The sequence below is a fragment of the Neoarius graeffei genome, chromosome 16 (genome assembly GCF_027579695.1).
Source record: "Neoarius graeffei isolate fNeoGra1 chromosome 16, fNeoGra1.pri, whole genome shotgun sequence".
NCBI lineage: Eukaryota > Metazoa > Chordata > Actinopteri > Siluriformes > Ariidae > Neoarius > Neoarius graeffei.
This window is the reverse complement of record NC_083584.1, coordinates 45,008,955-45,036,727: the sequence shown is the minus strand read 5'-3', so window position 1 is coordinate 45,036,727 and position 27,773 is coordinate 45,008,955. Positions and strand designations below refer to the sequence as shown.

The 27,773-nt window shown below is 40.2% G+C and overlaps 2 protein-coding genes across 9 annotated transcripts in view; one reads left to right on the top strand and one right to left on the bottom strand.

The window, feature by feature from the left end:
* The first annotated feature begins 4,576 nt into the window (after window positions 1-4,576).
* On the top strand, window positions 4,577-26,231 carry ap5z1 (adaptor related protein complex 5 subunit zeta 1). 3 transcript variants are annotated; one of them, XM_060943053.1, is made up of 18 exons: window positions 4,577-4,766; window positions 5,070-5,210; window positions 7,263-7,449; window positions 7,549-7,693; window positions 7,829-7,941; window positions 10,056-10,224; window positions 13,623-13,667; window positions 14,521-14,661; window positions 14,741-14,778; window positions 16,217-16,379; window positions 17,050-17,228; window positions 17,325-17,467; window positions 20,788-20,940; window positions 21,146-21,257; window positions 23,206-23,303; window positions 23,415-23,547; window positions 23,645-23,859; window positions 25,483-26,231. In XM_060943053.1, the coding sequence occupies exons 1-18, from the start codon at window positions 4,726-4,728 to the stop codon at window positions 25,751-25,753; spliced, it is 2,487 nt and encodes an 828-aa protein (XP_060799036.1). In that variant the 5' UTR covers window positions 4,577-4,725; the 3' UTR covers window positions 25,754-26,231. The 3 variants fall into 3 exon arrangements, with proteins under 3 accessions (XP_060799036.1, XP_060799037.1, XP_060799038.1); XM_060943055.1 differs by lacking the exon at window positions 4,577-4,766 and adding an exon at window positions 4,899-4,997; XM_060943054.1 differs by lacking the exon at window positions 13,623-13,667.
* Window positions 25,549-27,773, bottom strand: part of mmd2a (monocyte to macrophage differentiation-associated 2a) — a 40,718-nt gene continuing 38,493 nt past the window's right edge. For 3 of the 6 annotated variants that reach the window (XM_060943059.1, XM_060943056.1, XM_060943057.1), the window contains one exon: window positions 25,552-27,256. In XM_060943059.1, the coding sequence (XP_060799042.1) occupies window positions 27,214-27,256 (43 nt within the window). In that variant the 3' untranslated portion in view covers window positions 25,552-27,213. Of the gene's footprint in view, window positions 27,257-27,773 lie in introns of all 6 variants that reach the window. The other 3 variants (XM_060943061.1, XM_060943060.1, XM_060943058.1) reach the window with 3 other exon arrangements.

The window sequence follows — 27,773 nt, the reverse complement described above, 5'->3', positions numbered from 1 at the left end:
GATCAGTCCTGCACACCGGCTTGGAGGAATTTTAGCCCGTTCCTCCATACAGAACAGCTTCAACTCTGGGATGTTGGTGGGTTTCCTCACATGAACTGCTCGCTTCAGGTCCTTCCACAACATTTCCATTGGATTAAGGTCAGGACTTTGACTTGGCCATTCCAAAACATTAACTTTATTCTTCTTTAACCATTCTTTGGTAGAGCGACTTGTGTGCTTAGGGTCGTTGTCTTGCTGCATGACCCACCTTCTCTTGAGATGCAGTTCATGGACAGATGTCCTGACATTTTCCTTTAGAATTCGCTGGTTGTTGGGTTCACCCAGAAAGAGACCCTGGATTCCTTCGTGAATGCCTTCCCTTCGGGCCCGAAGGAGACAAGGAGACAAGGAGACGAATCGCTCAGAAACAGACAGGAGAACACGTGTGGGTTGTTCACATGCCAGTTTATTCGCTCGCTTCGTCTGAATGAAAACATTTGTGGGAATGTCTTATAGTGTTGCTGTGTTTATGTTTTGTCTTCGTGTGTGTGTGTGTGTCTATGTGTGTGTGTCTATGTAGAAGTGTGTAATGATCTTGAATCAATCATAATATAATAACATATTTTTGCTGACAATAAGGTACAGATAGATGTTATGTCTGATTCTTCGTGGAATAGTTTGGAATGTATAAACATAGATAATGTTTAATGTTTGCCTACGAAGAAGGTCAAAAAACACTAGTTTGCACAGAAAGGATCGTACTAATTCTTAATGATTAACATGAATAATTCTTAACACATGAATGTGTGGTCAGTCAGTAAATTACATCTTGATTATCTTGATTCCATAAGTAATTAACAAATAACAATCAGCTCTTAATAATGAATGTTATAAGAGAATAAACAAAAAAAAGAACAACTTAACAATTAACACAAGTACAATGAGAATATGTCTGAAAGAGAGAGAACAATTAAACCACTAACAGGATTAAACTTATAACTAAATTATGTTAATGCTCTTAAACTAAAAATCCTTAGAATCATGAGATCTTAATTATAATTATATCATTATGAAACTAATCTAGAACTATGAAACTAACATTAATCACGGAATGTATTCATTAATTACGGGATCTATAAAACTAATATTAATCATTACCATAGTATATTTCAATATATTTCAGTGTATTTCATAGCCTTTATGAAGCCATGACCTAAGATTCAACTGAATGAATAAGCATAATCATGAACTTTAATTCTACTATTTCTGAGTGTGGTATGAGTCGATCTGACACTAAAACAGACCTTCAGACACGTCTCTGTTCAAAAATACACATTCATAAACAAAATGTTCCCAAACAATGTCCAGCCGGACCTAAGGTCATTTCAAACTAAATCTTAACACAGAATAAGCTTAAGAATCACTATTTCACTAAACTTACATATACACCTACATATATCCTGATTTAACCTACTGATTCTGATTCATATTCTGATCATAATCTACATATAATAAATTTTGACCCAACACTGGTATAATTCAGAATTCATTGTTCCATCAATGATGGCAAGCCGTCCTGGCCCAGATGCAGCAAAACGGGCCCAAACCATGATACTACCACCACCATGTTTCACAGATGTAATGACTGGATTGATGGAGTCCAAACTCTTTAGAGATGGTTTTGTAACCTTTTCCAGCCTGATGAACATCAACAACACTTTCTGAGGTCTTCAGAAATTTCCTTTGTTCGTGCCATGATACACTTTAACGTGTTGTGAAGATCAGACTTTGATAGATCCCTGTTCTTTAAATAAAACAGGGTGCCCACTCACACCTGATTGTCATCCGATTGATTGAAAACACCTGACTCTAATTTCACCTTCAAATTAACTGCTAATCCTAGCGTTTCACATACTTTTGCCACTCACAGATATGTAATATTGGATCCATCCATCCATCCATCCATTATCTGTAACCACTTATCCTGTACTACAGGGTCGCAGGCAAGCTGGAGCCTATCCCAGCTGACTACGGGCGAAAGGCGGGGTACACCCTGGACAAGTCGCCAGATCATCACAGGGCTGACACATAGACACAGACAACCATTCACACTCACATTCACACCTACGGTCAATTTAGAGTCACCAGTTAACCTAACCTGCATGTCTTTGGACTGTGGGGGAAACCGGAGCACCCGGAGGAAACCCATGCAGACACGGGGAGAACATGCAAACTCCACACAGAAAGGCCCTCGCCGGCCACTGGGTTCGATCCCGGAACCTTCTTGCTGTGAGGCGACCGTGCTAACCACTACACCACCGTGCCGCCCTAATCATAATCAGTTCTTGAAGTTGATGTGTTGGAAGCAGGAAAAATGGGCAAGTGTAAAGGTCTGAATGACTTTGCCAAGGGCCAGATTGTGATGACTAGATGACTGGATCAGAGCGTTTCCAAAACAGCACATCTTGTGGGATGTTACTGGTACGCTGTGGTTAGTACCTACACACACTCACTGTCCACTTTATTAGGAATGCCTGTACATTTTAATACAGTTCTCCAATCAACCAATCATGTAGCAGCAGCACAATGCATAACATCATCCAGATCCAAGTCAAGAGCTTCAGTTAATAGTCAAACATCAGAATTAGACTGGTACCAAAATTCAAAAAAGTGCTTATTTAAGGAGTTTAGGCATTTTTGAGACAAAGTCGGCAAACAGTCTTATTTTGTCAATTTGGGTGTGCCGAATTCAAATCTGCAATATGCCGAGCTCTATCTGACCTCTGTTGACCTCTAGAGGTCATTGAACTTTGGGCCTGTAAACATCTCAGCTGAACCCAGTTTCTCAGCTTTCTAAGGAATGAAATGTACTAAAATGATTAATGAAGTTAGCAAATGGCCTTGTTTGTTAAATGTTTGGGTGCTGAATTCATTTTTCATTTGTAAAACGACATATGACCTCTGATAACGTCAAGGTCATTAAACTTGGCCTATAGGCCTATGCATTTAACGGCATTTTTAAACTGACTTTACTCCCCCAAAAAGAATATGAACAGACAAAAAACAAATAGAAAGGAACAAATACAACATTAAATGCCAGTCCATGTACATGTGACTTACTTTTCACAATGAGAATGCCTAGGCGATCACCTTACATAACATTGCATTACATTTAGCAGTTATTGTTTATACAAAGCTACTGAAAAAAGGGCAGATTCAGCAGCATACAAAATGTGGGGGCATACAGGGTATACAGGTTAATCAGGGTTAGTATATATGAGAGTTTTTTTCTTTGTTGTTTGTAAAGGCTTTACCCCGTTTAAAACAAAACAAAGAAAAAAACTCTCATATATACTAACCCTGATTAACCTGTATACCCTGTATGCCCCCACATTTTGTATGCTGCTGAATCTGTCCTTTTTTCAGTAGCTTTGTATAAACAATAACCGCTAAATGTAATGCAATGTTATGTAAGGTGATCGTCTAGGCATTCTCATTGTGAAAAGTAAGTCACATGTACATGGACTGGCATTTAATGTTGTATTTGTTCCTTTCTATTTGTTTTTTGTCTGTTCATATTCTTTTTGGGGGAGTAAAGTCAGTTTAAAAATGCCGTTAAATGCATAGGCCTATAGGCCAAGTTTAATGACCTTGATGTTATCAGAGGTCATATGTCGTTTTACAAATGAAAAATGAATTCAGCACCCAAACATTTAACAAACAAGGCCATTTGCTAACTTCTCATCTCATCTCATTATCTGTAGCCGCTTTATCCTGTTCTACAGGGTCGCAGGCAAGCTGGAGCCTATCCCAGCTGACTATGGGCGAAAGGCGGGGTACACCCTGGACAAGTCGCCAGGTCATCACAGGGCTGACACATAGACACAGACAACCATTCACACTCACATTCACACCTACGGTCAATTTAGAGTCACCAGTTAACCTAACCTGCATGTCTTTGGACTGTGGGGGAAACCGGAGCACCCGGAGGAAACCCACGCAGACACGGGGAGAACATGCAAACTCCGCACAGAAAGGCCCTCGCCGGCTACGGGGCTCGAACCCGGACCTTCTTGCTGTGAGGCGACAGCGCTAACCACTACACCACCGTGCCGCCCATTTGCTAACTTCATTAATCATTTTAGTACATTTCATTCCTTAGAAAGCTGAGAAACTGGGTTCAGCTGAGACGTTTACAGGCCCAAAGTTCAATGACCTCTAGAGGTCAACAGAGGTCAGATAGAGCTCGGCATATTGCAGATTTGAATTCGGCACACCCAAATTGACAAAATAAGACTGTTTGTTTGCCGACTTTGTCTCGAAAATGCCTTTGGGTGTCACAATTCTGGATTTTGGTACCAGTCTAAATGGAGAAGTGTGGTTTCTGTGGCTTTAACACACAACAGACACAACAGTCTCTCGAGTTTACACAAGTGTAATATAAATATGAGTGTGATTATATATTTAAAAAATACATAAAACAAAGAAACCATATATAAATACTCGATAGAGTAGTATTAGAGCTCTGTACACAGTAAGTGACAGCTTCTAATATGCTAATTTGAACCGACCAATGAGCGGAGTTTTCGGCACCACGTGACTACTCGAACACGGAAGTAGCTGTCATGTGTTTTGTAGGACTCAACAAACACACCTTTGACTGTTATGAGTTTAATTCGATATATTTTGATGATATTGCTTGTTTCTGTAAAGTCTCTCAGATGTGTTTGAGTTTGTTGTGACAGTATGTACGCTTCCGGAACAGAGAGTTTAATCAAACAGGCAAGGTAGGATATTTTGTTATTGAAATAATGTTTATATTTGACTCCAGTGTAGTGATATACACTATAGACTTACTCCTAATGCACGTTATATGGTTTCTGTCGCTAGATTGTAAAGTGTGCCTGAAGTAAAGCATCATCTCAGGAATTAACGCACTCCTTATTTATCAGAGTGATATAAAGTGAGATAAAGATTGATCAGATATCTTCTGCTACATGCCAGTCCAGCTCCCTGTGGTGAGAAACTAAATGAAAGGATGTTTAGAGTATGAGTTATGATCATGGTTATATTCGTGTCCTACATTTTAGAGAAATACAGGAAGAAGAGCTGCAGAAGTTCTATGGCCGTGTATGTAAACAACTTCATTCAGGTAAAGAAGCTGGAGGAGAGGTGATTGATTCTCTTCAGAGGCTCCACCTGATTGTTTCTGCTACAAAATATGCCAGAACGTAAGATGTTTTTCATAACTCTGACACCCATTGTCAAGTCAAGTTTATTTCTATAGCGCTTTTAACAATAGACATTGTCGCAAAGCAGCTTTACAGAATTTGAATGAATTTAAACATGAACTCATTTTATCCCTAATCTATCCCCAATGAGCACGCCTGTGGCACCGGTGGCAAGAAAAAACTCCCTCAGATGACATGAGGAAGAAACCTCGAGAGGAACCAGACTCAGATCCTCATTTGGGCAACAACAGACAACATGACTACTGTATAACGTTAACAGTTTTAACATGAAGACAGTTTCGTTGATGTTATAAACTCTTCATTGATGGAAACTTGAGTGCAAAACTGTTCATGACAACTGCAGTCCTAAAGTTAGCAAGTCAACTGGAGTCCTCAGCCATAAAAGCATTACTGTAAGTGTCCAGAGTGTCTTCCAAGTGTGACTTTCAACTGTCCGTATGGAGCCGTCCTCCACAGGAGCGATGTGATGAGACTCCGACCAGGCATAGGGCATCAGGATGGATCAGGCAGGTCCGAGGAGCAGAAGAGGTCAGCATCTTGATCCCAGGATTGACATGTAACTCAAAGGGACAGGGTTACTACTTCATTGTCCATGAAGCTCTGTCTCAGCAACACACACTGTATGTAAGGAAGCATCATAAAATGGTGGCATGTGCACATGATGATGATGATGAGAGGTGATGTGGTGGTGCAGTGGTTTGCACTGTTGGTTCATATCAAGAAGGTTCTGGGTTTGAACCTGTCAGTCGACTGGGGACTTTCTCTGTGGAGTTTGCATGCTCTCCTCGTGCCTGTGTGGATTTCCTCCTACAGTCCAAAGACATGCAGATTTGGTCAACTGGCTACTCTAAATTTCCCATCGGTTTCAGTGTGAGTGTGAATGGTTGTCTGTCTCTTCGTGTTAACCCTGCGATAGACCTGCACCCTTTCCAGGGTTTACCTCACCTCTTGCTCAGTGTCAACTGGGATTGATTCCAACTCACTGGTGACTCACAATGGATGGATAAATGGATGATGATGATGCAGGAAGACTTGCAAGAATAAGACATGGGAAAGTTTTGGGAGAAAAAGTTATGAAGGTGCTGGGAGATGGTATTGCAAAGTTTGGGGTTTATGGCACTAAAAAAAATTGCCTTCCACTGATATCAGTCTGTCCTTCACTGACAAAAGTCTAAGACTTTTTCATTTAAAATAGAAAATAAACAGGTTTGAGAATGTTTGTATAAAGCAGCTAGAGATGATGAGATGAGATTTAAGATTCTGCAGTATTTTAGTTCAGTATTTTAAATATACTCAAACATGATATTGACTGCTTTGTACAAAAGGTCAGCTTTTCCTCAGGTCTAATCTCTTCTGTTGAAGCATGTGTTCAGACAAAACGTTAGTGGATTTGATCTAAAATGGATCATCGGGTTTTGCACAAACTTGTGGAGTCCATGCAAGCTCAAGTTCACGCTGTCGTTAAAATAAAAAGAGGCTGTACCAAATAATTTTGAAGTCTGAAATTTATCTAAACATTTCAAAGAATCTACTTTTCACTCAAGTTGTTGTCAATAATATACTTTGAATGTGCGCTCAGACTTTTGGACCCCACTTTATATCACCTGAGCGTTCTGGAAATTTTTGAGAGAATGGTTTTGGGCTCAATGAATAAAATTTCTGTTTTAATGTAAGGAAGTTCATCCATGAGTCCATCTATGATTCGTAACTCAGGAGTACATTCAGACAAAGAGGTAATGTTCAGAAACAAAGAGAAATGGCAGGGGATTGCTGGAAGAGGACATCAGCTTGACTTGATGCTGAAATTCGTGCTTTTTCACCACGGAGTGCCAATATTTTCATCTTGGAATACATAATGAAAACTTGGTTAGACAGTATTAAAATTGGACATTATCTGTGGATCCCGAATGGCTTTCTATCCATTATGTAGAGCACTACAGCCAGTTTCCAGTGCTGTTTTGTTACAATATATTATAGTGAGCAGTCACTACAGTGAATAAAACACAATACCTTGCCCATCTCCACTGCCAGGCTTCCTCCAGACCTTGTGAAGAAGCTCCAGATGCTGCTGCGCTCTCCATCCTGTCTGGAGCAGTTGCAGGTTCTGTCCTCAGCCATCCTCAGAGAGAGTCTGCCTCTCAGTGTGCACAGTCTCTCCATCGACCTCAGCCAGGACAACAGAGCACTCAGCTATCTGGCCAGTGTAGTGCTTGCACAGGTCATTCCCGTTCACCCTTTACACTTTTCTTCAGTTTTATAATATGCAGTCTGCTGAAACGGTGCCTGTTCTTTTTTTTGTTTTGTTTTTTTTCTTCAGGCTGGAAGCAAGGATGATCTGCTTCCTCTCTGTCAGTATTTACTGAAGAGTCTGGAGTCGAGACAGCCTGAGACGCAGGTCCACAAACACACGCTTCCTATTCTCTCTAAAATGTTCAGCTTCTCTTCAGATATTCTTAATGAAGGTAAGCTCTTATCAACAGCAGGTGGACATGATAAAGTCAGTCATTTCTGCAATAATCATTTGTCTTGTTTTTGAAACAGTTGCTTTTATATGGAAAAAAAATCAGACGGTGTAATTATGAATGTGTTGATCACAGATCAGGTGAATCTGGTTAGTCGGAAGCTGGCTGAATGGCTCCGATATGCCAGCATTCACCAGGGTGCCTCCATGTCTTCTGGTGTTTTTTTCATCAGTCCCAGGTCACGACAGGTAAAGCACTAACCCACTTGGTCGCTGGAAGGACCCTAATATTGATATTGTTATACATGAGATCACTATACACTCTTGGGATATTAATGGCATCATAAATGATTTTTATTGTTGTTCATAGTAACAAGTTACTATGTATTGTGAAAACACTCATAATATCAAACTAAGTCTTTTAACTAAAACCTTTACCTCCATGTTCTATTTAACAGTTATTCCACGAAATCAAGTCGTACATGAGCTGATAGTCGATGAGGTGCGTAGCGGCAAGTTGGCTATAAGCCATGCACGACAAGATTGAGTGGAATAACTGTTTTATTCATCTGTGGTTGGTTGAAGAGAGCAACTGGACTTGCTTGAAGATTCTTGAAAACGTTTCGCCTCTCATCCTAAAGGCATCCTCGGTTCTGTCTGACTAATAGGGAGTATCCAGTATTTATCCTCTCATGGATCATCATAGAATCCGAATGCTGATGGCTGCATTGTAGGTGGCTGATAAAAGATGTCATAGACACCCACCTCTGTTCAATGATGGTCGTTCCAGGTTGACAAAAATGAACGATCCTCTCTGGCTAAGATGTCTGCCAGTTTTCTGGAAGTCCTCTCATAGGGATTTCATCCCAAAGTGCGTAGAAACATATTCGGATTCTATGATGATCCATGAGAGGATAAATACTGGATACTCCCTATTAGTCAGACAGAACTGAGGATGCCTTTCGGAGGAGAGGCGAAACATTTTCAAGAATCTTCAAGCAAGTCCAGTTGCTCTCTTCAACCAACCACAGATTACTATGTACCTGGATGACTGAGCTTCGTCACAGATATGTTTTATTCCACATTCACTGGATTTTGAGAAACGGAGCATTTTTATATTTATGTTTTGCAAATTTGATTAAAAAAACGTTATACAGGGGGCGTCATGGCTCAGGTGGATAAGGCGCCATACCATAAATCCGGGGACCCAGGTTCAATTCCGGCCCGAGGTCATTTCCCGATCCCTCCCCGTCTCTCTCTCCCGCTCATTTCCTGTCTCTACACTGTCCTATCCAATAAAGGTGTAAAAAGCCCAAAAAATATCTTTAAAAAAAAAAGTTATACAAAACGTCCAACAAAATAATTTCCGCTTAGAATGTGAACAAACCTGCAAAATGACAGTAGCAATTTGTGAAAAATGCGATGATGATGATTCTTGAAAAATAAAAAAGATGTTCTTATCATCAAATACTTTTATTCAATATTTTGTTGCTTTTTTTGTGTATTTTTTTGGGTTTTGTTTTCGAGTAGAGTTTTTATTTCGTCCTCGGTTGGTTCAGCGCCATGCTCCGCCATTTTCTTCTTCTTCTTGAAGGTTTTTTTGGCCGTTGGCAAACCAGCTTAAAGGTGCATTATCACCACCGACTGGGCTGGAGTGTGGAACAGGAGATATTTGGGGGAAACGATATTCTTTTAGCTATTTCTGTTTCTTTTAAATACTTGAGGACAAAGTGATATATCTGACTTGATGTGCTCCACCATTTTGTATTGCTCTACTCATGGTATATGAGCTGATAGCCTGGTAGTAGAGTAGCTAATCAGAGCACGCAATTGCTCATATCCAGTGAATGTGGATAGAATAAATATATTTATTGGTCACTTTTTTTAGGAACATGTGCACCTCTCATACAGTGATCATTTATGCAGTTATCCAATCAGCCAATCATGTGGCAGCCATACATTGCATAAAATCATGCAGATACAGGTCACATCAAACATCAGAATGGGGGAAAATGTCTGATCTCTGTGACTTTGAGCGTGGTGTGAGTGTTGGTGCCAGAAGGGCTGGTTTGAGTTTTTCAGAAACTGCTGGTCTCTTGGGATTTATGCATTGTGTTATGATTGGATATGTACAGTGGTCGAGGTGTTCCTATTAAAGTGGCCAGTGAGTGTAAATGAAATGGCCTATATTTAGATTTTTAAAAAATGCCAAATCTTCATAGCTGGTCCTCTTTTTTTTTTTTTTTTTAAGCACATGAGCAAATAATTACAAGGCTGTAAGATGTGGAGAAACATACAGTATTTTAAAGGAAGTCTATAAAACAAATATGAGTGCTTCCAACGCTGCATGATGTTTCCTCCAGCCAGCACTAATGACTGAAGTGGACGGAGCGGTGGCAGGAGATTTCTTCACTGTGCTGTGCGTGGGGCAGAGCTACACCGAAGACCAGTGGATGAACCTGTACACTTTTTCCATGCTCAAGAACTGGCTGCTTACCTACGACACAGACGGAACCGCGAATACAGAATCAGGTAACGAGATCAAAACTTTCCTATTTAAGTGTACTATTGCCAATGGATTGGGCATCATTAGGGTAGAGCTTAAATGACAAATTGTTTTTCATTCATTTTATTTGGTCTTACCCCCTGAACATGTTCCATTTGCATGGGTGCAAGTTTTCCGGCATGTGCCGGAAGCTCCGTTTTTTTTCGGTTCTGAAAGTCAATTTTCCAAATCGTGTAAATCCGTTGAGATTTTCGGGGGGGTGGCCCTCTCACTGTCTCACTCTCAGCGTATTACCGGGTTACTGCGGTACAGTCTCTGCATGAGACAAATCTTTTCATCTCATCATCGCCACAAACCTCATTCAATTTATCCACCGCTCACCGACGAGCGGTCCTGACTAGCCCGTTGTTTCATGGTGTTATACATGTGTGATATCATGTTTCACACACGTAGCACGTTGTTCGACCAAATCGACACAGCTATTCCAGTGTATATATTGTAAAAAAGATATCACAGCAAAAGCATATTAAAAATGGTTGTTTCAACATTTAAATTAGTAGTTGCTAGATGTTTTGAAATATCAAGCCTTGTACTTGAAATATTATTTCAGATGAATTGATGAAATGTATTAAACATTTGATGTGAATATGCAAATCATATAACTATTAATATTATAAATGTTTGCATGAGAGACAACCATTTTAACTTGTAATTAAAATTTTTTTTCGAGCCCTAAGGGGGGCTCACCTCCCTTTGTAACCCCCCCTGCATGGCTGCACCATGCACATCTGACCTTGTCAGACTTTTCAGGTTTTAGAAAATTTTATACTTGCACCCATGCATTTGTACGAAAAACCATATAGACAAAGTTTGTGCATTAGATCTTAAATTTAATGGTAGCTCAATCAACTCGAAGATTACAAAAGTAATTTATTTTCTTTTTACAATTGTCCATTTTACGTATATTCTAGTCTGTACTATATCATCAGTTGTTCATTTATATGTATTTATTTTATTTACATTTGTTACCATATGTACAAATTGTAAGCTATATTATTATATAGTTTGTATACAATTCTAGTCCTTTGCATTTGTGTGATAAAGCTCACTGTGATGGCTTCTTGTTTAAGGTATGATTTAATATAATTTTATTTTGTGTACGTGTACAGTAAGTTTTGGAAAAATTAGACACGTGTTCTTGGGCAGCTCTGTATTTGTATATATTGTGCAGAACTACAGATTCAGAACATATTCGGATAATTGCACACAGACACGTTTTCAAAAGAAGTACCCATTCGACAGGCTTTTTTTTTTTTTTAGCCTATTGGTACTGTCTTTTTGATATTTTATCAATAAAGCAAATTTTAAAAATATTGTTCAACAAAATAGTTTAGTTATACATTGACAATTATAGCAATGTGGTATATTTACAGTGGTGCTTGAAAGTTTATGAACCCTTTAGAATTTTCTATATTTCTGCATAAATATGACCTAAAACAACATCAAATTTTCACACAAGTCCTAAAAGTAGATAAAGAGAACCCAGTTAAACAAATGAGACAAAAATATTATACTTGGTCATTTATTTATTGAGGAAAATGATCCAATATTACATATCTGTGAGTGGCAAAAGTATGTGAACCTTTGCTTTCAGAATCTGGTGTGACCCCCTTGTGCAGCAATAACTGTAACTAAACGTTTGCGGTAACTGTTGATCAGTCCTGCACACCGGCTTGGAGGAATTTTAGCCCATTCCTCCGTACAGAACAGCTTCAACTCTGGGATGTTGGTGGGTTTCCTCACATGAACTGCTCGCTTCAGGTCCTTCCACAACATTTCCATTGGATTAAGGTCAGGAGTTTGACTTGGCCATTCCAAAACATTAACTTTATTCTTCTTTAACCATTCTTTGGTAGAATGATTTGTGTGCTTAGGGTCGTTGTCTTGCTGCATGACCCACCTTCTCTTGAGATTCAGTTCATGGACAGATGTCCTGACATTTTCCTTTAGAATTCACTGGTATAATTCAGAATTCATTGTTCCATCAATGATGGCAAGCCGTCCTGGCCCAGATGCAGCAAAACAGGCCCAAACCATGATACTGCCACCACCATGTTTCACAGATGGGATAAGGTTCTTATGCTGGAATGCAGTGTTTTCCTTTCTCCAAACATAACGCTTCTCATTTAAACCAAAAAGTTCTATTTTGGTCTCATCTGTCCACAAAACATTTTTGTTTTGAAAAGGCAATAGTCTTCTGGCTTGTCCACATGATCTTTAGCAAACTGCAGATGAGCAGCAATGTTCTTTTTGGAGAGCAGTGGCTTTCTCCTTGCAACCCTGCCATGCACACCATTGTTGTTCAGTGTTCTCCTGATGGTGGTCTCATGAACATTAGCCAATGTGAGAGAGGCCTTCAGTTGCTTAGAAGTTACCCTGGGGTCCTTTGTGACCTCGCTGACTATTACACGCTCTGCTCTTGGAGTGATCTTTGTTGGTCGACCACTCCTGGGGAGGGTAGCAATGATCTTGAATTTCCTCCATTTGTACACAATCTGTCTGTCTGTGGATTGGTGGAGTCCAAACTCTTTAGAGATGGTTTTGTAACCTTTTCCAGCCTGATGAGCATCAACAACGCTTTTTCTGAGGTCCTCAGAAATCTCCTTTGTTCGTGCCATGATACACTTCCACAAACATGTGTTGTGAAGATCAGACTTTGATAGATCCCTGTTCTTTAAATAAAACAGGGTGCCCACTCACACCTGATTGTCGTCCCACTGATTGAAAACACCTGACTCTAATTTCACCTTCAAATTAACTGCTAATCCTAGAGGTTCGCATACTTTTGCCACTCACAGATATGTAATATTGGATCATTTTCCTCAATAAATAAATGACCAAGTATAATATTTTTGTCTCATTTGTTTAACTGGGTTCTCTTTATCTACTTTTAGGACTTGTGTGAAGATCTGATGTTGTTTTAGGTCATATTTATGCAGAAATATAGAAAATTCTGAAGGGTTCACAAACTTTCAAGCACCACTGTAAACAGATAGTATTTAATGCTGCCCCAATCCATTCCAGTGAAGTATTATTGAAGGCCCTATATTGAATAATGCCTCTAATGACAGCAGGACTTGATTGTGGCGGACTTTGTGGCTTGGCTGCCAAACTTCATGCTGATTGAGCTACTGGTTAGATTTCTTCATTTTACCAGAATTATTTTTACATATTTAGAAATCAAATTAGGTGGTAAGATGGTCATATTTTAATAACTTTTTAAAAAAAAATTAGCTCCACCCTAGGCATCATACAGCTTGTGTTGAGTTTGATAGATTTGTGCTCAATACCCTTCCAACAGCAATTTACAGTTTCCTTTATGTCATGCAGAAATAACTTGGGATTGAATTTTTACTTTTGCTAGCTCAGCTAAAAACAGCACAAGTTGTTCATACAACTCCACACCAAGGTAAGTAGCGAGTGCCAAGCTTGACTTAAATCTGACTTCTAACAATAACCCAAATTAATTTTTCTTCTGCTGCTGGTGTACCCAACCCTGGTCCACTTGTAATCCTGGCTAATCAGAAGAAAATGTTAAATCCAGGCTGCAATTAACATAGTTTACATAGTGATCCATTTCCAGGACCAGGTTTGGGCCTCCACATTCTGCTCACAATCCAGAGCTGCTGTGTGAATTGTTCTGCTAACAGTAAATCAATACTCGGACACCATGATTATTCATCATAATTAGAATAATAGCTGTACTTCTTCCTCCATTTTTAATCTAATGACTTTTACCTCAGATTAGCGCTTGTCCTCACCTCGTGAACTGACTCTTCCATTCATTCACGAACTCGTCTTCATGAACTACTTTATCCTGGTCAGGGTAGCATAGATCCGAAGCCTATTCCCAGGAACACTGGGTCTGAGGCAGGAATGTACCTGGATGGGATACCAGTCACACATTCATACACTCATTCATACCTAGGAGGATTTCACACTGACCCACAGGAAGCAGTTTTCCTTAGCCAGTCCATCTACTGGCATGCTTTTTTTTGGGAGGTGAAAAGAAATTGGAGAACCCTGAGGACTGAGGAAACCTATGCAGATATGAGGAGAACATACACAGAAACTGCACACATGGACACAGGAACAGGAGGTTGAATCAGGAACTGCCATGCCCCCTTTCATGGATTCTTTACCTCATGTCGACACACTACCTCAAATTGCTGCTTTAACTCAAATTGCTGCTTCACCTCATTGATTCCTTACCTCAGATTGACTCTTGTATTCACTGATCTCTGTACTCTCCTGCTGTGTAGATGACCGGTCTGAGTTGGACAGTTCAGTGATGTCCATGGTGTCTGCAACCTCCTCGTCCAGTCGTATGCTTCCACCGAAAGAGCGTCTGAGGGAGAAAGCCTTCGAGTATTGCCATCGGCTTATCGAACAGAGTGACCGGAGTGAGTTCACCACCACAAGCTCGTCTCACAGTCTGGTTTTGTCAAAGCACTTTAATGATCATTCTGTGTTTCTTTCCAGAGGCTGTGAAGAAAGCAGATGCAGAGCTACAGAAAGCGGTAACCCCATTTCATTTCAGCCTATGCACAGAAATCTTTCTCACAGTCTTTTTAATGAAGTCAGATCTTTGTGCTATCTTTTCAGTGATGGGTTTCTTATTTATGTTTCATTCTTTAAAGCTATACAGCCTTTCGATTTCATAAAATTAGTGAAATTTAGTTCACTCTGAAATTTGGTCGTTGTGATGTATGTTTATTTCTGTAATATCTTAAAAATATCAGGCCATTCTGTGGCTGGGAAGTTCTTTAATCTGAGAGGATTCCTGAGCAAATAGTGTGCACGAAATCACTCGCTTCATGCAGTCAAGCAGACAGAGGAAGTCCATGTGCGCATGCGCAGGATTACCTTCTTCCTCTTCTTCTTCTTTTGCGTTTTACAGCAGCTGGCATCCACATTGTTGCGTTACTGCCATCTACAGGTTTACCTTTGACCGTGCACTGATGGTTACATCATTCTGTCACTAAATGCACAGCTGATCACACCGAGGTGCTCGCTGACCGCCGATATTTATTAGTTTGGTCCTGCGTTTCCTTTTCTTCTCGATTTCCATTACTGTAGTCGGTCTTTCACGTTTCACTTGCACACTCACGTCCTCCATTTTTCTCTTCTGTTTCAAACTTGTATCCCACAATGCCTTGCGCAAACAGGGAAAGCCCACTACGTGATGCATGATGTAGTATCTTGTATTGCGTCACGGTGAAGCAGGAAAAAATAGTGGCGAATTTAGGGCCATGTGGCCCTAAATTCATTAATTGTTTTATTTTTTTTTAAAAAAACCTAATAAAATTGGAAGTCTGTGATTCAAATTCAGTTGCTTTCAGTCCACTAAACAAAAATAATTGGGTGTCAGGGGAAATTCTTTTTATGACCTCCACTTGAAAAATCTGAAAGGCAGTCTAGCTTTAATTAAAGACTTGAAAACTGGTTGCACTGAGAGAGTGGTTGTCTCCCCCCCCCCCCAAAAAAAAGCCATGATTTTAGACTGCATTAAAACCTTCTGCTTCCATGCGCCTTTTTTTTTTAAGCTGCCTTCTCATTTTTTTTTCATGCTGCTTCCTGTTTTACAGGAAGTTTCACAATGGAAAGGAAAGCACTCTTGTGAAACATTTGAGCTTTGTCTGTAGTGAAATGCCTTCTCATCATTATATTCATTGAAAAAAAAATATAAAATGAATTCAAAAGCAAGTGTCTGCAGTTCCTAATAATGTAATTTTTGTCTTCATTAAGCAAGTACCTTTCAGAGGCATTACCTGATTAGGGTTGAGAGAAAAAAGAAAACGCTAATGAAATAAATGATATCCAGTTAATTAAACCAAAATGGTGCACACAGCAGACATAACGTGTAAAAACCTGTAACATTTCTGTTCAAACAACCCTGTGATGAGGACGAGCCTCATATTCACCAACATGAGCTAAATGGTGTTTTCTCTTGCCCAGTGTATTGTGGAGTCAGTGTCCATAATGGACATCATTTGCATTGAGGATCCTTCCTACGTGTACCGTGGCTTTCCATGTATCAAAGCGCTGTATGGAAGGTTGAGTGCGGACCTGGCGTTTGCTCGAATCCTGCTGCCCATCGCTCAGTTCTACCTCAACCACAGTGAGTGTCCTGTTGATTGCAAGCAAACCTCACCTGTACCCAAAGGGTTTTGATAAAAAAAATTAAAAACGTACAGGATCAATACAAGGGCGGCACGGTGGTGTAGTGGTTAGCGCTGTCACCTCACAGCAAGAAGGTCCTGGGTTCGAGCCCCGTGGCCGGCGAGGGCCTTTCTGTGTGGAGTTTGCATGTTCTCCCCGTGTCCGCGTGGGTTTCCTCCGGGTGCTCCGGTTTCCCCCACAGTCCAAAGACATGCAGGTTAGGTTAACTGGTGACTCTAAATTGACCGTAGGTGTGAGTGTGAATGGTTGTCTGTGTCTATGTGTCAGCCCTGTGATGACCTGGCGACTTGTCCAGGGTGTACCCCGCCTTTCGCCCGTAGTCAGCTGGGATAGGCTCCAGCTTGCCTGCGACCCAGTAGAACAGGATAGAGCAGCTACAGATAATTAGATGAGATGAGGATATTCTGTTGTGCTACACAATCAAAAGGCAGAGGTTTGCGACGTTTCCACAAAGGCATGACACAGAAATGCTGCACGTGTCTGAAGATGTCTTTATTAACTATCTAACATCTTTTGTGTTACAAGTATCAATGGACTAAGTTTGAGTCTTGGGACAGTAGCTGTGCTGGGTGTAGATGACATCGTGTGTGTGTGTGTTCTCTATCCAGGTGAAACGGCTGCTGTGGAATCGGAGGCTGTCTTCTTCCATCTCTTTAGCCGCTTCCCAGCCGAGCTCTTCAACGAGCCCATGCTGGCCTATGAGTTTGTCCATTTCTGCCTGCACAATGTGAGCGTGCTGCAGGAGAAAGTCGCCATATACAGGCATAGCTTCCCCAACCTGCTCAAGGTGACCTTTCCTCTCAGCAAAGCTCAAATGACTTGCCTTTAACAGTGGATAGATGGAGTAACGTGATACTTCTTCACTCACTGTTTTGTCCAATAGTTTCTGGCATGGAACAGTCCAGGGCTGATCTCTGAGTTCATGGAGCTGCTGCCTTCTCTTTTGGCTCCTGAAACGGCGATTGAGTTACTCCACACCCTGCTGGATCTTCCCTGCCTGGCTGCAGCCCTGGACCTCCAACACAGGTTGGCAAGATTTGGGACGGAAACACCTTGTCTCATGGGTGGGAATTGGCCACGTCTAAATTTCCTCAATAGTTATAATAGTTAAATACAGTTGAATAATATTAAGCATTAGAACTGCAGCAGCTAATTGACAGTATTAATAAAATTTGATAATAAAATACACACTGGCCACTTTATTAGGAACACCCATACACCTGCTGTTTGATGCAGTTCTCTAATCAGCCGATCCCTCAACAGCAGCACAATGCATCAAATCATGCAGATACAAATCAAGAGCTTTAGTTCATGTTCACGTCAAACATCAGAATGGGAAAAATTGTGATCTCAAAGTGTGACTTTCACTGTGGCATGGGTGTTGGTTTGAGCCAGATGGACTGGTTTGAGTATTTCAGAAGCTGCTGATCTCCTGGGCTTTTCACACACAACAGTCTCTAGAGTTTACACAGAATGGTGCGGAAAACAAAAAACACTGAATGAGCGACAGTTCTGTGGGTGGAAACAAACGCCTTGTTGATAAGAGAGGTCAGAGGAAAATGGCCAGATTGGTTCGAGCTGCCAGGAAGGATATAGCAACTCATATAATCACTCTTTACAACCGTGGTGAGCAGAAAAGCATCTCAGCATGCAACAGCAGAAGACCACATTGGGTTCCAGTCCTGCAGCCAAGAACAGGAATCTTAGAATCAAGAACAAGTTTATATTAAAGTGGCCAGTGAGTGTAATTAGCAAATGATTTTATTGATCAGTTAGCTGGTCTATGTTATAACTTTATTCCCTGTTGAGTAGCTTAGCTATTTGAATATTACCTTATTTAACAATTATTTGCCGAAGGTAAAGTGAATAATAACCGAGACAAAGTCCACGTTATTATTCACCGATATTCGCTGAGCCTGAGGCAGATAATTGTTTTCGTATAAACACACAGGGCTCTTGAGTTCTTCACCTCCAAACTTTTCAAATCCTATCTTCATGGAGCTCGCTTTGTGTACAGGGGCATTGTCATGCTGGAATAAGATTCGACCTCTTGGTTCCAGTGAAGGAAATTCTGTACAATTGTGTGCTTCCAACTTTGTGGCAACAGTTTGTGAAAGAACCAGATATGGGTGTGATGGTCAGGTGTCCACATACTTTTGGATATATTGTATAAGAGTCAACCCCAAGGCTTTGAACCCGATTCCACATGGGGAAAATTATGTGCCTCACACAAGCACTCCAAGCGAATTATTTAATTACACCTGTGCGTAATTGCGCATAACGTGTGGTTATAGGGTTCTAACTTTCATACTGGACCGATTCAATAATTTGTGTCCCAAGTAAATATTTGGACCTAAAGATATGGGAAAATAGGGCCCAGATTAAAAAAATCCCAGAGTTTTCCTTTAAGGAATTTAGTGGTTTTAAGCTGCAAGTGTAGGGTTGCAAAATTCCCGGGAGTTTTCAGAGTGGAAAATTTCTATGGGAATTAACAGGAATTTATGGGAATTTTGGGGAACTTTTCGGGAATTTTCAAAACCAACTTTACTTAAAAATTGATACAAAAAAATAAGGTCCTTTTATTCAGATTAGGATATTTCTCTGGGTCTCTGTTCTGTTCAGAAGAACATACAAGCAAAAACAAGCATGTAACTAATTAAACAACTGAGAAAATTAATAACCACCAAATGTTTTACAAAAACAATACGGGTTTTCCCTGGTACATGTACACTACCGTTCAAAAGTTTGGGGTCACCCAGACAATTTTGTGTTTTCCATGAAGTCACACTTTTATTTCCCACCATAAGTTGTAAAATGAATAGAAAATATAGTCGAGACATTTTTCTGGCCATTTTGAGCATTTAATCGACCCCACAAATGTGATGCTCCAGAAACTCAATCTGCTCAAAGGAAGGTCAGTTTTATAGCTTCTCTAAAGAGCTCAACTGTTTTCAGCTGTGCTAACATGATTGTACAAGGGTTTTCTAATCATCCATTAGCCTTCTGAGGCAATGAGCAAACACATTGTACCATTAGAACACTGGAGTGAGAGTTGCTGGAAATGGGCCTCTATACACCTATGGAGATATTGCACCAAAAACCAGACATTTGCAGCTAGAATAGTCATTTACCACATTAGCAATGTATAGAGTGGATTTCTGATTAGTTTAAAGTGATCTTCATTGAAAAGAACAGTGCTTTTCTTTCAAAAATAAGGGCATTTCAAAGTGACCCCAAACTTTTGAACGGTAGTATATAATGAATTAAACAATAACCTTAAACTTTGTGAGAACTTATCTTCAAAAGCAACTTTAACTCTACTTATGATTTTGAAGACTGCTTCCTGTAACTTTTTTGTTTGCTAATTATACTTTAACAAGTTGAATTCCTTTTTCATTTTGCAACTGGTTTGTAAACCATATCCTGTCGAGTAATTTGCTTGCAAATTATCGGATTAGAAGTAATGATTAGGGTATACAATACTATTAAAACAATGACATTTAAACAGCCTTGCTCCAGATTCAAAGAAAAAGTGGCACTAATATATTTTCCAAGCAGCAAAACGTATTTCAAGACTACTAGTAATTAGACATTTTAAATTTTAATTTTTTAAAAATATTCCTTGTTATTTTATGATGCGATACCTTTGTGATTAAATCTGTAGACAAGTCTTCAAGTTTTGTAAAATTTTGTAATAAAAATGGTCAAAATTTAGTTTTTGCAAGATTTTTAGAAATCACTACTTGTTATGCAATGAGTTAGATTTCCAGTTAATTCTTACCAAATGGTACACTCTAGAAAAATAATCTATTCAGTTCAAAATTACTAGATATCTTGTCCGAGGGACACTTAGTAGAAATCTAGTGAAATGCAGATTCGAGAGGTCCCCAACACACGCAAAAAATGTATTCGAAATGTGTAGTAGACCAAGGGATACAAGACCTTCTACACTTTTGTGGTAGGGAACTTGGGAATGCGCATTTGACCTTTGACATTTTTGACTGGATTTCTATTAAGTGTCCCTCGGACTAGATAATTGAGATTGAGAATAATAATTTTTCACTGAAAAATCTGAATATAATACTAATATTGAAAAACTAAAAGCCTTTTATTAATTGGCCTTTAGCAATATGTCCAATTCTTAATTGGCACAAAACAGTACATAATTGAAAGAAAGGCTTAACATGGGTTTTAATTTGTTTTTCTGGGTGATGAAATGTTTTAAAATGTTTAAAACTTAATAAATGCCAAAATTGAAAATTCCCAATATTCCCGGGCCCTTCAAAATTCCCGGGAACTTTCCACCCCTTTGCAACCCTATGCGAGTGTGTTGACTCTCACTACAGGTCAGCATGGTATCAGGCTGCGGATCGTGCTGTGTGGGACCAGCAGGGTTCTAAGATCACAGCGTCTCTGGATGCCTTTCGCCAGCCATCCTACAGAGGACTGTTCCTCTACATCCTCAGACCTGAGGCAGGCACCGGAGACACAATTGACAGGTGATACATGCCAGTCATTGCCTGTGATATTAGCACTGGAAGCATTTGGTGTTAAATAGTGAACCAAACACAGTTTATAAATTAATTACTGGTTTATTACCTGTTGAAATATCCATAAGAATGAGTGAATAATGTGAAAATATTACATAAAAGCAGTTCGAGGTTTGGTGCTGAGGTGTTCTGACTGCTCTGTGCTCCTCTTCAGGTTGAGTATGCTTCATAATGCTCTGGAGGGGATGGCGGAGAGTCCTCGTGTGTTGTGCTGTGCTCAGATTGTCCCTGTCCTCCTACATGTTTACTTCAACACAGTTAAGCAGGTAACGACCAGTGTGCAGACATGACAGGAGGCAAAATTTTATTTGCTTCAACGCTACTGCCGTATGTCCTCTGTAATGTGTTGTTTCTTTTCTTTTTCATACATCATATGCAAGCTCGGCCCTGTGATGACCTGGCGACTTGTCCAGGGTGTACCCCGCCTTTCGCCCGTAGTCAGCTGGGATAGGCTCCAGCTTGCCTGCGACCCTGCATAGGATAAAGCGGCTAGAGATAATGAGATGAGATATGCAAGCTCATCAAGAATCTGAAAACATTTACATTTTCAAGTAATGTTCAGTTTCTAGCAATTCAATCAAGATGTGATTGAAGTGTAGAGTTTCAGCTTTAATTCAAATATCACATTAACCGTTTAGGAATTAAAGCCATTTTTTACACAGTCCCTCCATTTTCACAGGCTCAGAAGGAATTTGACAATTGACCGATTAGTAGTTTCATGGCCGGGTGTGGCCTGTTTCATTATTATTTCATGACAAATTAAGGAGATAAAAGGTCTCCAGTTGATTCCAAGTGTTGAATTTTCATTTGGCAGCTGTTCATGAGAGCTCTGAATATACGATCCAAAGAGGTGCAAACTTATGAAAACCGTCCCTGTCTGAATACTTATGGACCTGACTGTGCTTTGGCCATATAGTGTATATTTCCATCATTGATTGTAAAATCTGCAGTGACAGATTAAATATGGTTTTGTTTTGATTTCACTATGGGGGGGGGGGGGGGGGAATTACAGTTGATGTAGAAGCATGGTGGTGGTAGCATGGACAGCTAAACTGCATGCAGAGTCCAGTTCTTAGTATCAACACTTGAGGATGTTGGACTAATTTGTTGCTTTTGAGATGTGCATGAAAATTATTCACCCAAAATGATTGGAAACATTATCTATCTATCTATCTATCTATCTATCTATCTATCTATCTATCTATCTATCTATCTATCTATCTAAAAAATTATATATAAAATACAGGGTGTTTTCAAAAAATTTGATATTATTTGAGATGTAAATATCCCATAAACTATATCTCATCTCATTATCTGTAGCCACTTTATCCTGTTCTACAGGGTCGCAGGCAAGCTAGAGCCTATCCCAGCTGACTACGGGCGAAAGGCGGGGTACACCCTGGACAAGTCGCCAGGTCATCACAGGGCTGACACATAGACACAGACAACCATTCACACTCACAGTCAATTTAGAGTCACCAGTTAACCTAACCTGCATGTCTTTGGACTGTGGGGGAAACCGGGGCACCCGGAGGAAACCCACGCGGACACGGGGAGAACATGCAAACTCCACACAGAAAGTCCCTCGCCGGCCACGGGGCTCGAACCCAGACCTTCTTGCTGTGAGGCGACAGCGCTAACCACTACACCACCGTGCCGCCCCGCCCCCCCCCAGAAACTACATAGTCAAGGCAAATGAAACTGAACAGGCTTAATGTTGAGCAATATAAGATTTATTCCTCAAAATTTGAATGAGAAATTCAAAGTTGTGTGGATTCCATGAACGGTTTCACAAATTTTCAATATGCACGCCGCCTGAGACGCGGCATACGTCAAGTCGGTAGTCCAGCTCCTTCCAAACACGCTGCTGCATGTCTTTGGTAACAGTCTTTTCTGGTAATGGTGCATTTTTAGAGAATTCTCTCATAAATGCACACTGCACAGTCTTGTTCGACTATGTTCGAGCGTACTCTAACACACAAAATGCCTTTTCCAGTGAATGGCATTTCTATACCTAAAAAGATAAAAACATAAAATTTTGACCTGTTTCCACACATGCTGTTAAAATTTGAGGTCAATTGAACGAGAATTGGCAAAGTTATTAGATTGTGAAATGATATCAAATTTTTTGAAACGGCCTGTATAATAGGGAGATATATAATATGAGTGACATGGTTGATGTGCAGGCTCATGTTTTCCGTGTGGTGTGTGTAGATGGCTGATGGGAAGATGATGAACCAGCTGCTTCTGGTCCTGCTGGAAAGAAGCAGCCTGTTGTACAAGATAAAGAACTTCAGCACTGAAGTGCAGAGGTCAGTCACTCCTGATGCTTCCAGTGGGTGCGTTTGTTAAGTATACCCACACAGAAGACATATCTAGATAAAATGAATGTAAAGCTTTGTACCTGTTGCCATGTGCTGTAGAGTGTTCAGCACACACCTGCAGGTACTGTGCAAGCTGCACCCGCTGCTGATTGTTGATCAGTACAAGGAGCTGCTGGAGTTTACCAGCACCACTACCAACATCTACACTAAAGAGGATTTCTACACACATGTGGTGAGGCAGAAAAGAATAATCATTCTGTATCTTTATTATAAACATAAAAATGTAATATATTGCTTGGTCAGGTCAAACACATGTACACATGTTGTAGGTATGGGTAATCGGGGAGTATTTGTCACTTTCCTATGACCCTCGCTGTACCGTGGAGCTCATAACATCCTTTTTTGAGGGGCTTGAGGCAGTGTTGTTTGAGATCACACAGGTACGCCAGTCTGCCAGCCCCCTGCACTACTCACCACGACTGCTCACCGTGCTCATGACAGCGCTGGCAAAGTTGGCATCCCGCAGTCAGGACCTCATTCCCCGGTACGCTTCTCTTCACCAATGCTCTCACACAGTAATAGTGTTTATTATAGAGTGTTTTTTAATGAGTATAAAAACTACATTACAGTTAAAGATACACTTGGGAACAGGCTCAAACACAAACCAGCAGAAGCTCATTTTCCACCTTGATATTGGTCTGATCTGAGACACTGGCATTGTTGGGGCCAACATATTACAAGTGCTTGGCTTGGATTAACATTTTGATTTTATTTTCATTGTTTTTTTTTTTGTTTTGGTCAACCAGTTTAAATTATATTTCATATTAAAGTGCTCATGAATTCGCCAGTTGGATCGTTCAGAAGGTGATTCATTTTCTTTAACAGCAGCCCTGACTGCTGATTATCATTCAAATCATCAACTTCTTGTTTCTATAGTAACTGCTCATTCACAGGTACTTGTACAGCAGATGCTCCACATGATCCAATACTAATAATAAACAGCTTTTAAAATATGCTGTGAAATAAACACATAATTTATTTAACATTTATGGAAGGAGTCTCAAGTACCAGTGCTTTGTAACACTCGGAGATAAAGCTGTTCTTTTAAAGTCAAATGCTGGACGATGTTGTGTTTTGTGGTTTCTCGGTAATGAGCTGCCTTTTTTTTTTTACTTTGAGTATATAAGAGAACAATTATTTATAGCTGTTATAACATTAACTATAACTGGAACTCTTTTATTTTGCCGATGTTCAACAACAGTAAAACCTCAAAGCCGCATGACGCCACTCCATTGTTACTAATTTTCCTATAACAGCACACCCTGTGGTGTTTTATTTCACACTTATTACACGGCTTTGTTGAATACTCGATACTGATTGGTCAATTACAGCATTCTACAGGCTGTTATTATATAGACTGAGGCGGACAGCGTCCAATCGTATCTCGTATCAATCCGCAGAAAGCAGTCTGGTAAATTTGGTTGCTTTAATCATCAAATTAACAACGTCAGCTCATTCACGACACCCTGTGACCAAAAAAAAAGTTACTCCGTCAGCAGTTTTTTTTTCTAGTACTAATGTTCAGTTTAACGTGAATTGTAATGTTAAGAAGGCTGCAGAGTTTACGTTGCTATGGGACACAGTTCCGATCATAGAATCTAAAGGACTATATTTTGTTTGTTGGTTTTTGTTTTTTAGTGGAAGCAATAAAATCATTTTTAAGTCAATATTTTGTCAAATTGTTGATTTCTTTAAGTAGCCGTGTAATAAGCAGGATAATGTACAGCTTCCTGTCTGGGCCATGTATCACCCAGTCAGGGTTTATTTCACAATAATGACCAGCTCGCCTTATGTTATCTCTTACATATTGCCTCCTCTACGCTCACCTGGGTTCCAAAAACCATACAACTGGAACCTTTGGTAGTAATAAAAAATGTATATTTCCAGGTACTTTCTTGAGTGGGGTGACAGAGCCCACAATGTACAAACATAAATAAACATGGCAGTTTAGTTTTGGAGGGAGATTGAGGTTAGGGTTTGGAAAACATTACCGTATATGTGTTGGGTTTTACATGTTCTGCAAATGAATGATTGTAATGCTACAATATGGAAAGTATATAAGTGGAAAGACTTAAGTTTGACTGTATCTGTCTGCCTGTCTGTCTAGGGCATCACTGTTTCTGTCTAAGATGCGCTCATTTGCGCACAGTGGACGCGTTGCATCGTGCTTCAGCGAGGAGGACAGTGAGGAGATCATCACACGAGCCCATGAACTCATCAACCTTCTCAAGCTGCCTAATGTAGCCCAGTTCGTGTTAACACCTTCCAGCCAGGGTAACTGTCCACGCTGGCACCGAGACACCAACGCTGCCCTGCCACAGCGCATGAGGGCCATCAGTGGCCTGCTACAGTCTCATTCCAGTTTCCTGCCTGCGTAGAGCACCGGGCTCCACAACGCCACACTGGCTGAATATGGAACATTAGGTTTCTCAGTCAGAATCACTCAATCACACTGGCTTATGGATTTTTTTTTTGGCCACAAAACAATGAAAACCTCATATTAAACATTGGTATTAATGAATAACCTGGTAACTATTTGTACTGTTGAAAGCCAATGAAGCTTTTGAAAGTATTAAACACATCAGACCTTTGCACTGCAGTGCACTTATCTAACACAGATTTCTCTGTTGTGTAACAACTAAAACTCCTACACAAAAACTCTTCAATAAGAGGTCGACAGAAGCACCTTTGACACAGAGAAAAGTGGTTTGGCGTTTTATTGGTGGGTTTTGTCCATTTTTGTTTGTTTTTGGTCTCTTCAAAGCAAGTGTTTTTATACCTTCTGTAAAATACAACCCTATATCAGATAAAGTTGGGACGGTATGTTGGAATTTAAATTAAAACTGAAAACAATGATTTGTAAATAATCTTTGACCTGTATTGCACTCAAATTGCATTTTTCATTTCAAAATTCTCCACACGTTCTCTATTGGGGACAGAGGGGACAGACACCCTCTTCTTCCACAGCCCTGCCTTTGTAATGTGTGCAGAATGTAGTTTTGCATTGTCTTGTTGAAATATCCCTGGAAAAGTTGTCGTCTTGAAGGCAGCATATGTTGCTCCAAAATCTCAGTGTACTTTTCTGCATTAATGCTCCATCACAGAAATGTAAGTTACCTTTGCCAAGGGCACTGACACAACCCCATACCATGACACACCCTGGCTTTTGGACTTGTTCCTGGTAACAGTCTGGATGGTCCTTTTCATCTTTGGGCCAGAGCACATGACATCTGTTTCTTACAAAAAAGTCCTGGCATACTGATTTGTCTGACCACAATATATGTTTCCACTGTGTGATGGTCCATCCCAGGTGCCTCCGAGCCCAGAGAAATCGACAGTGCTTCTGGACACAGTTAACGTAAGGCTTCCTTTTTGCACAAAGTTTTAACTGATATTTGTGGAAGTAACTGTGTATTGTAGTGGTTGACAAAGATTTGCCAAAGTAATCCCAAGCCCATGTGGTTATATCAGCTATAGATGAATGACAGTTCCTGATGCAGTGCTGTCTGAGGGATCAGAAATCACGGGTGTTCAGATTAGGCTTGTGCCCTTGCCCTTTAATGCCCTGAAATTCCTCTAGATTCCTTGAATCATTTAATAATATTATGCACCACAGAGAGTGAAATATCCAAATCCCTTCCTATCTTTCTTTAAGGAACATTGTTTTTAAACATTTCAATAATTTTCTCACACATTTGTTGACAAACTGGAGATCCTCCGCCCAACTTTGCTCCTCAAAGACTCTGCCTTTCCTGGATACTGATTCTAGTCAAATCATGATTTCGATCACCGGTTTCAAATCACATCATTATTTGATTGTTTTACCTCAATTATAGCCTTAAATTGCCCCGTCCCAACTTTTTTTGGAATGTGTTGCAGACCTGAAACACAGGAATGGATGTATGTTAACAAATGAAATTAAGTTGACCAACAAAACATGAAATATCTTGGATTCATTCTGTCTGCAATGAAATACAAGACAAAATCAATTTAGACATCACTGCTTTATATTTTTATTTGCATTTTCCCACCTTTTTTTCTGATTTGGGGTTGTGGAAATCAAGACAAGCCATTCATACAATGAATAAAAACATGAAATTCATTCAATCAGAGCTTTTATAGCTTTGAAAACATCCATCCATCCATTATCTGTAGCCGCTTATCCTGTTCTACAGGGTTGCTGGCAAGCTGGAGCCTATCCCAGCTGACTACGGGCGAGAGGCGGGGTACACCCTGGACAAGTCGCCAGGTCATCACAGGGCTGACACAGAGAGAGACACAACCATTCACACTCACATTCACACCTACGGTCAATTTAGAGTCACCAGTTAACCTAACCTGCATGTCTTTGGACTGTGGGGGAAACCGGAGCACCCGGAGGAAACCCATGCGGACACG

Coding starts and splice junctions, on each gene's coding strand:
- ap5z1 (XM_060943053.1), top strand. CDS start 4,726: ATGTACGCTTCCGGAACAGAGAGTTTAATCAAACAGGCAAG. Junction 7,942..10,055: donor TCAGTCCCAGGTCACGACAG/GTAAAGCACTAA, acceptor TGTTTCCTCCAG/CCAGCACTAATGACTGAAGT. Junction 16,380..17,049: donor TCAGTTCTACCTCAACCACA/GTGAGTGTCCTG, acceptor TTCTCTATCCAG/GTGAAACGGCTGCTGTGGAA.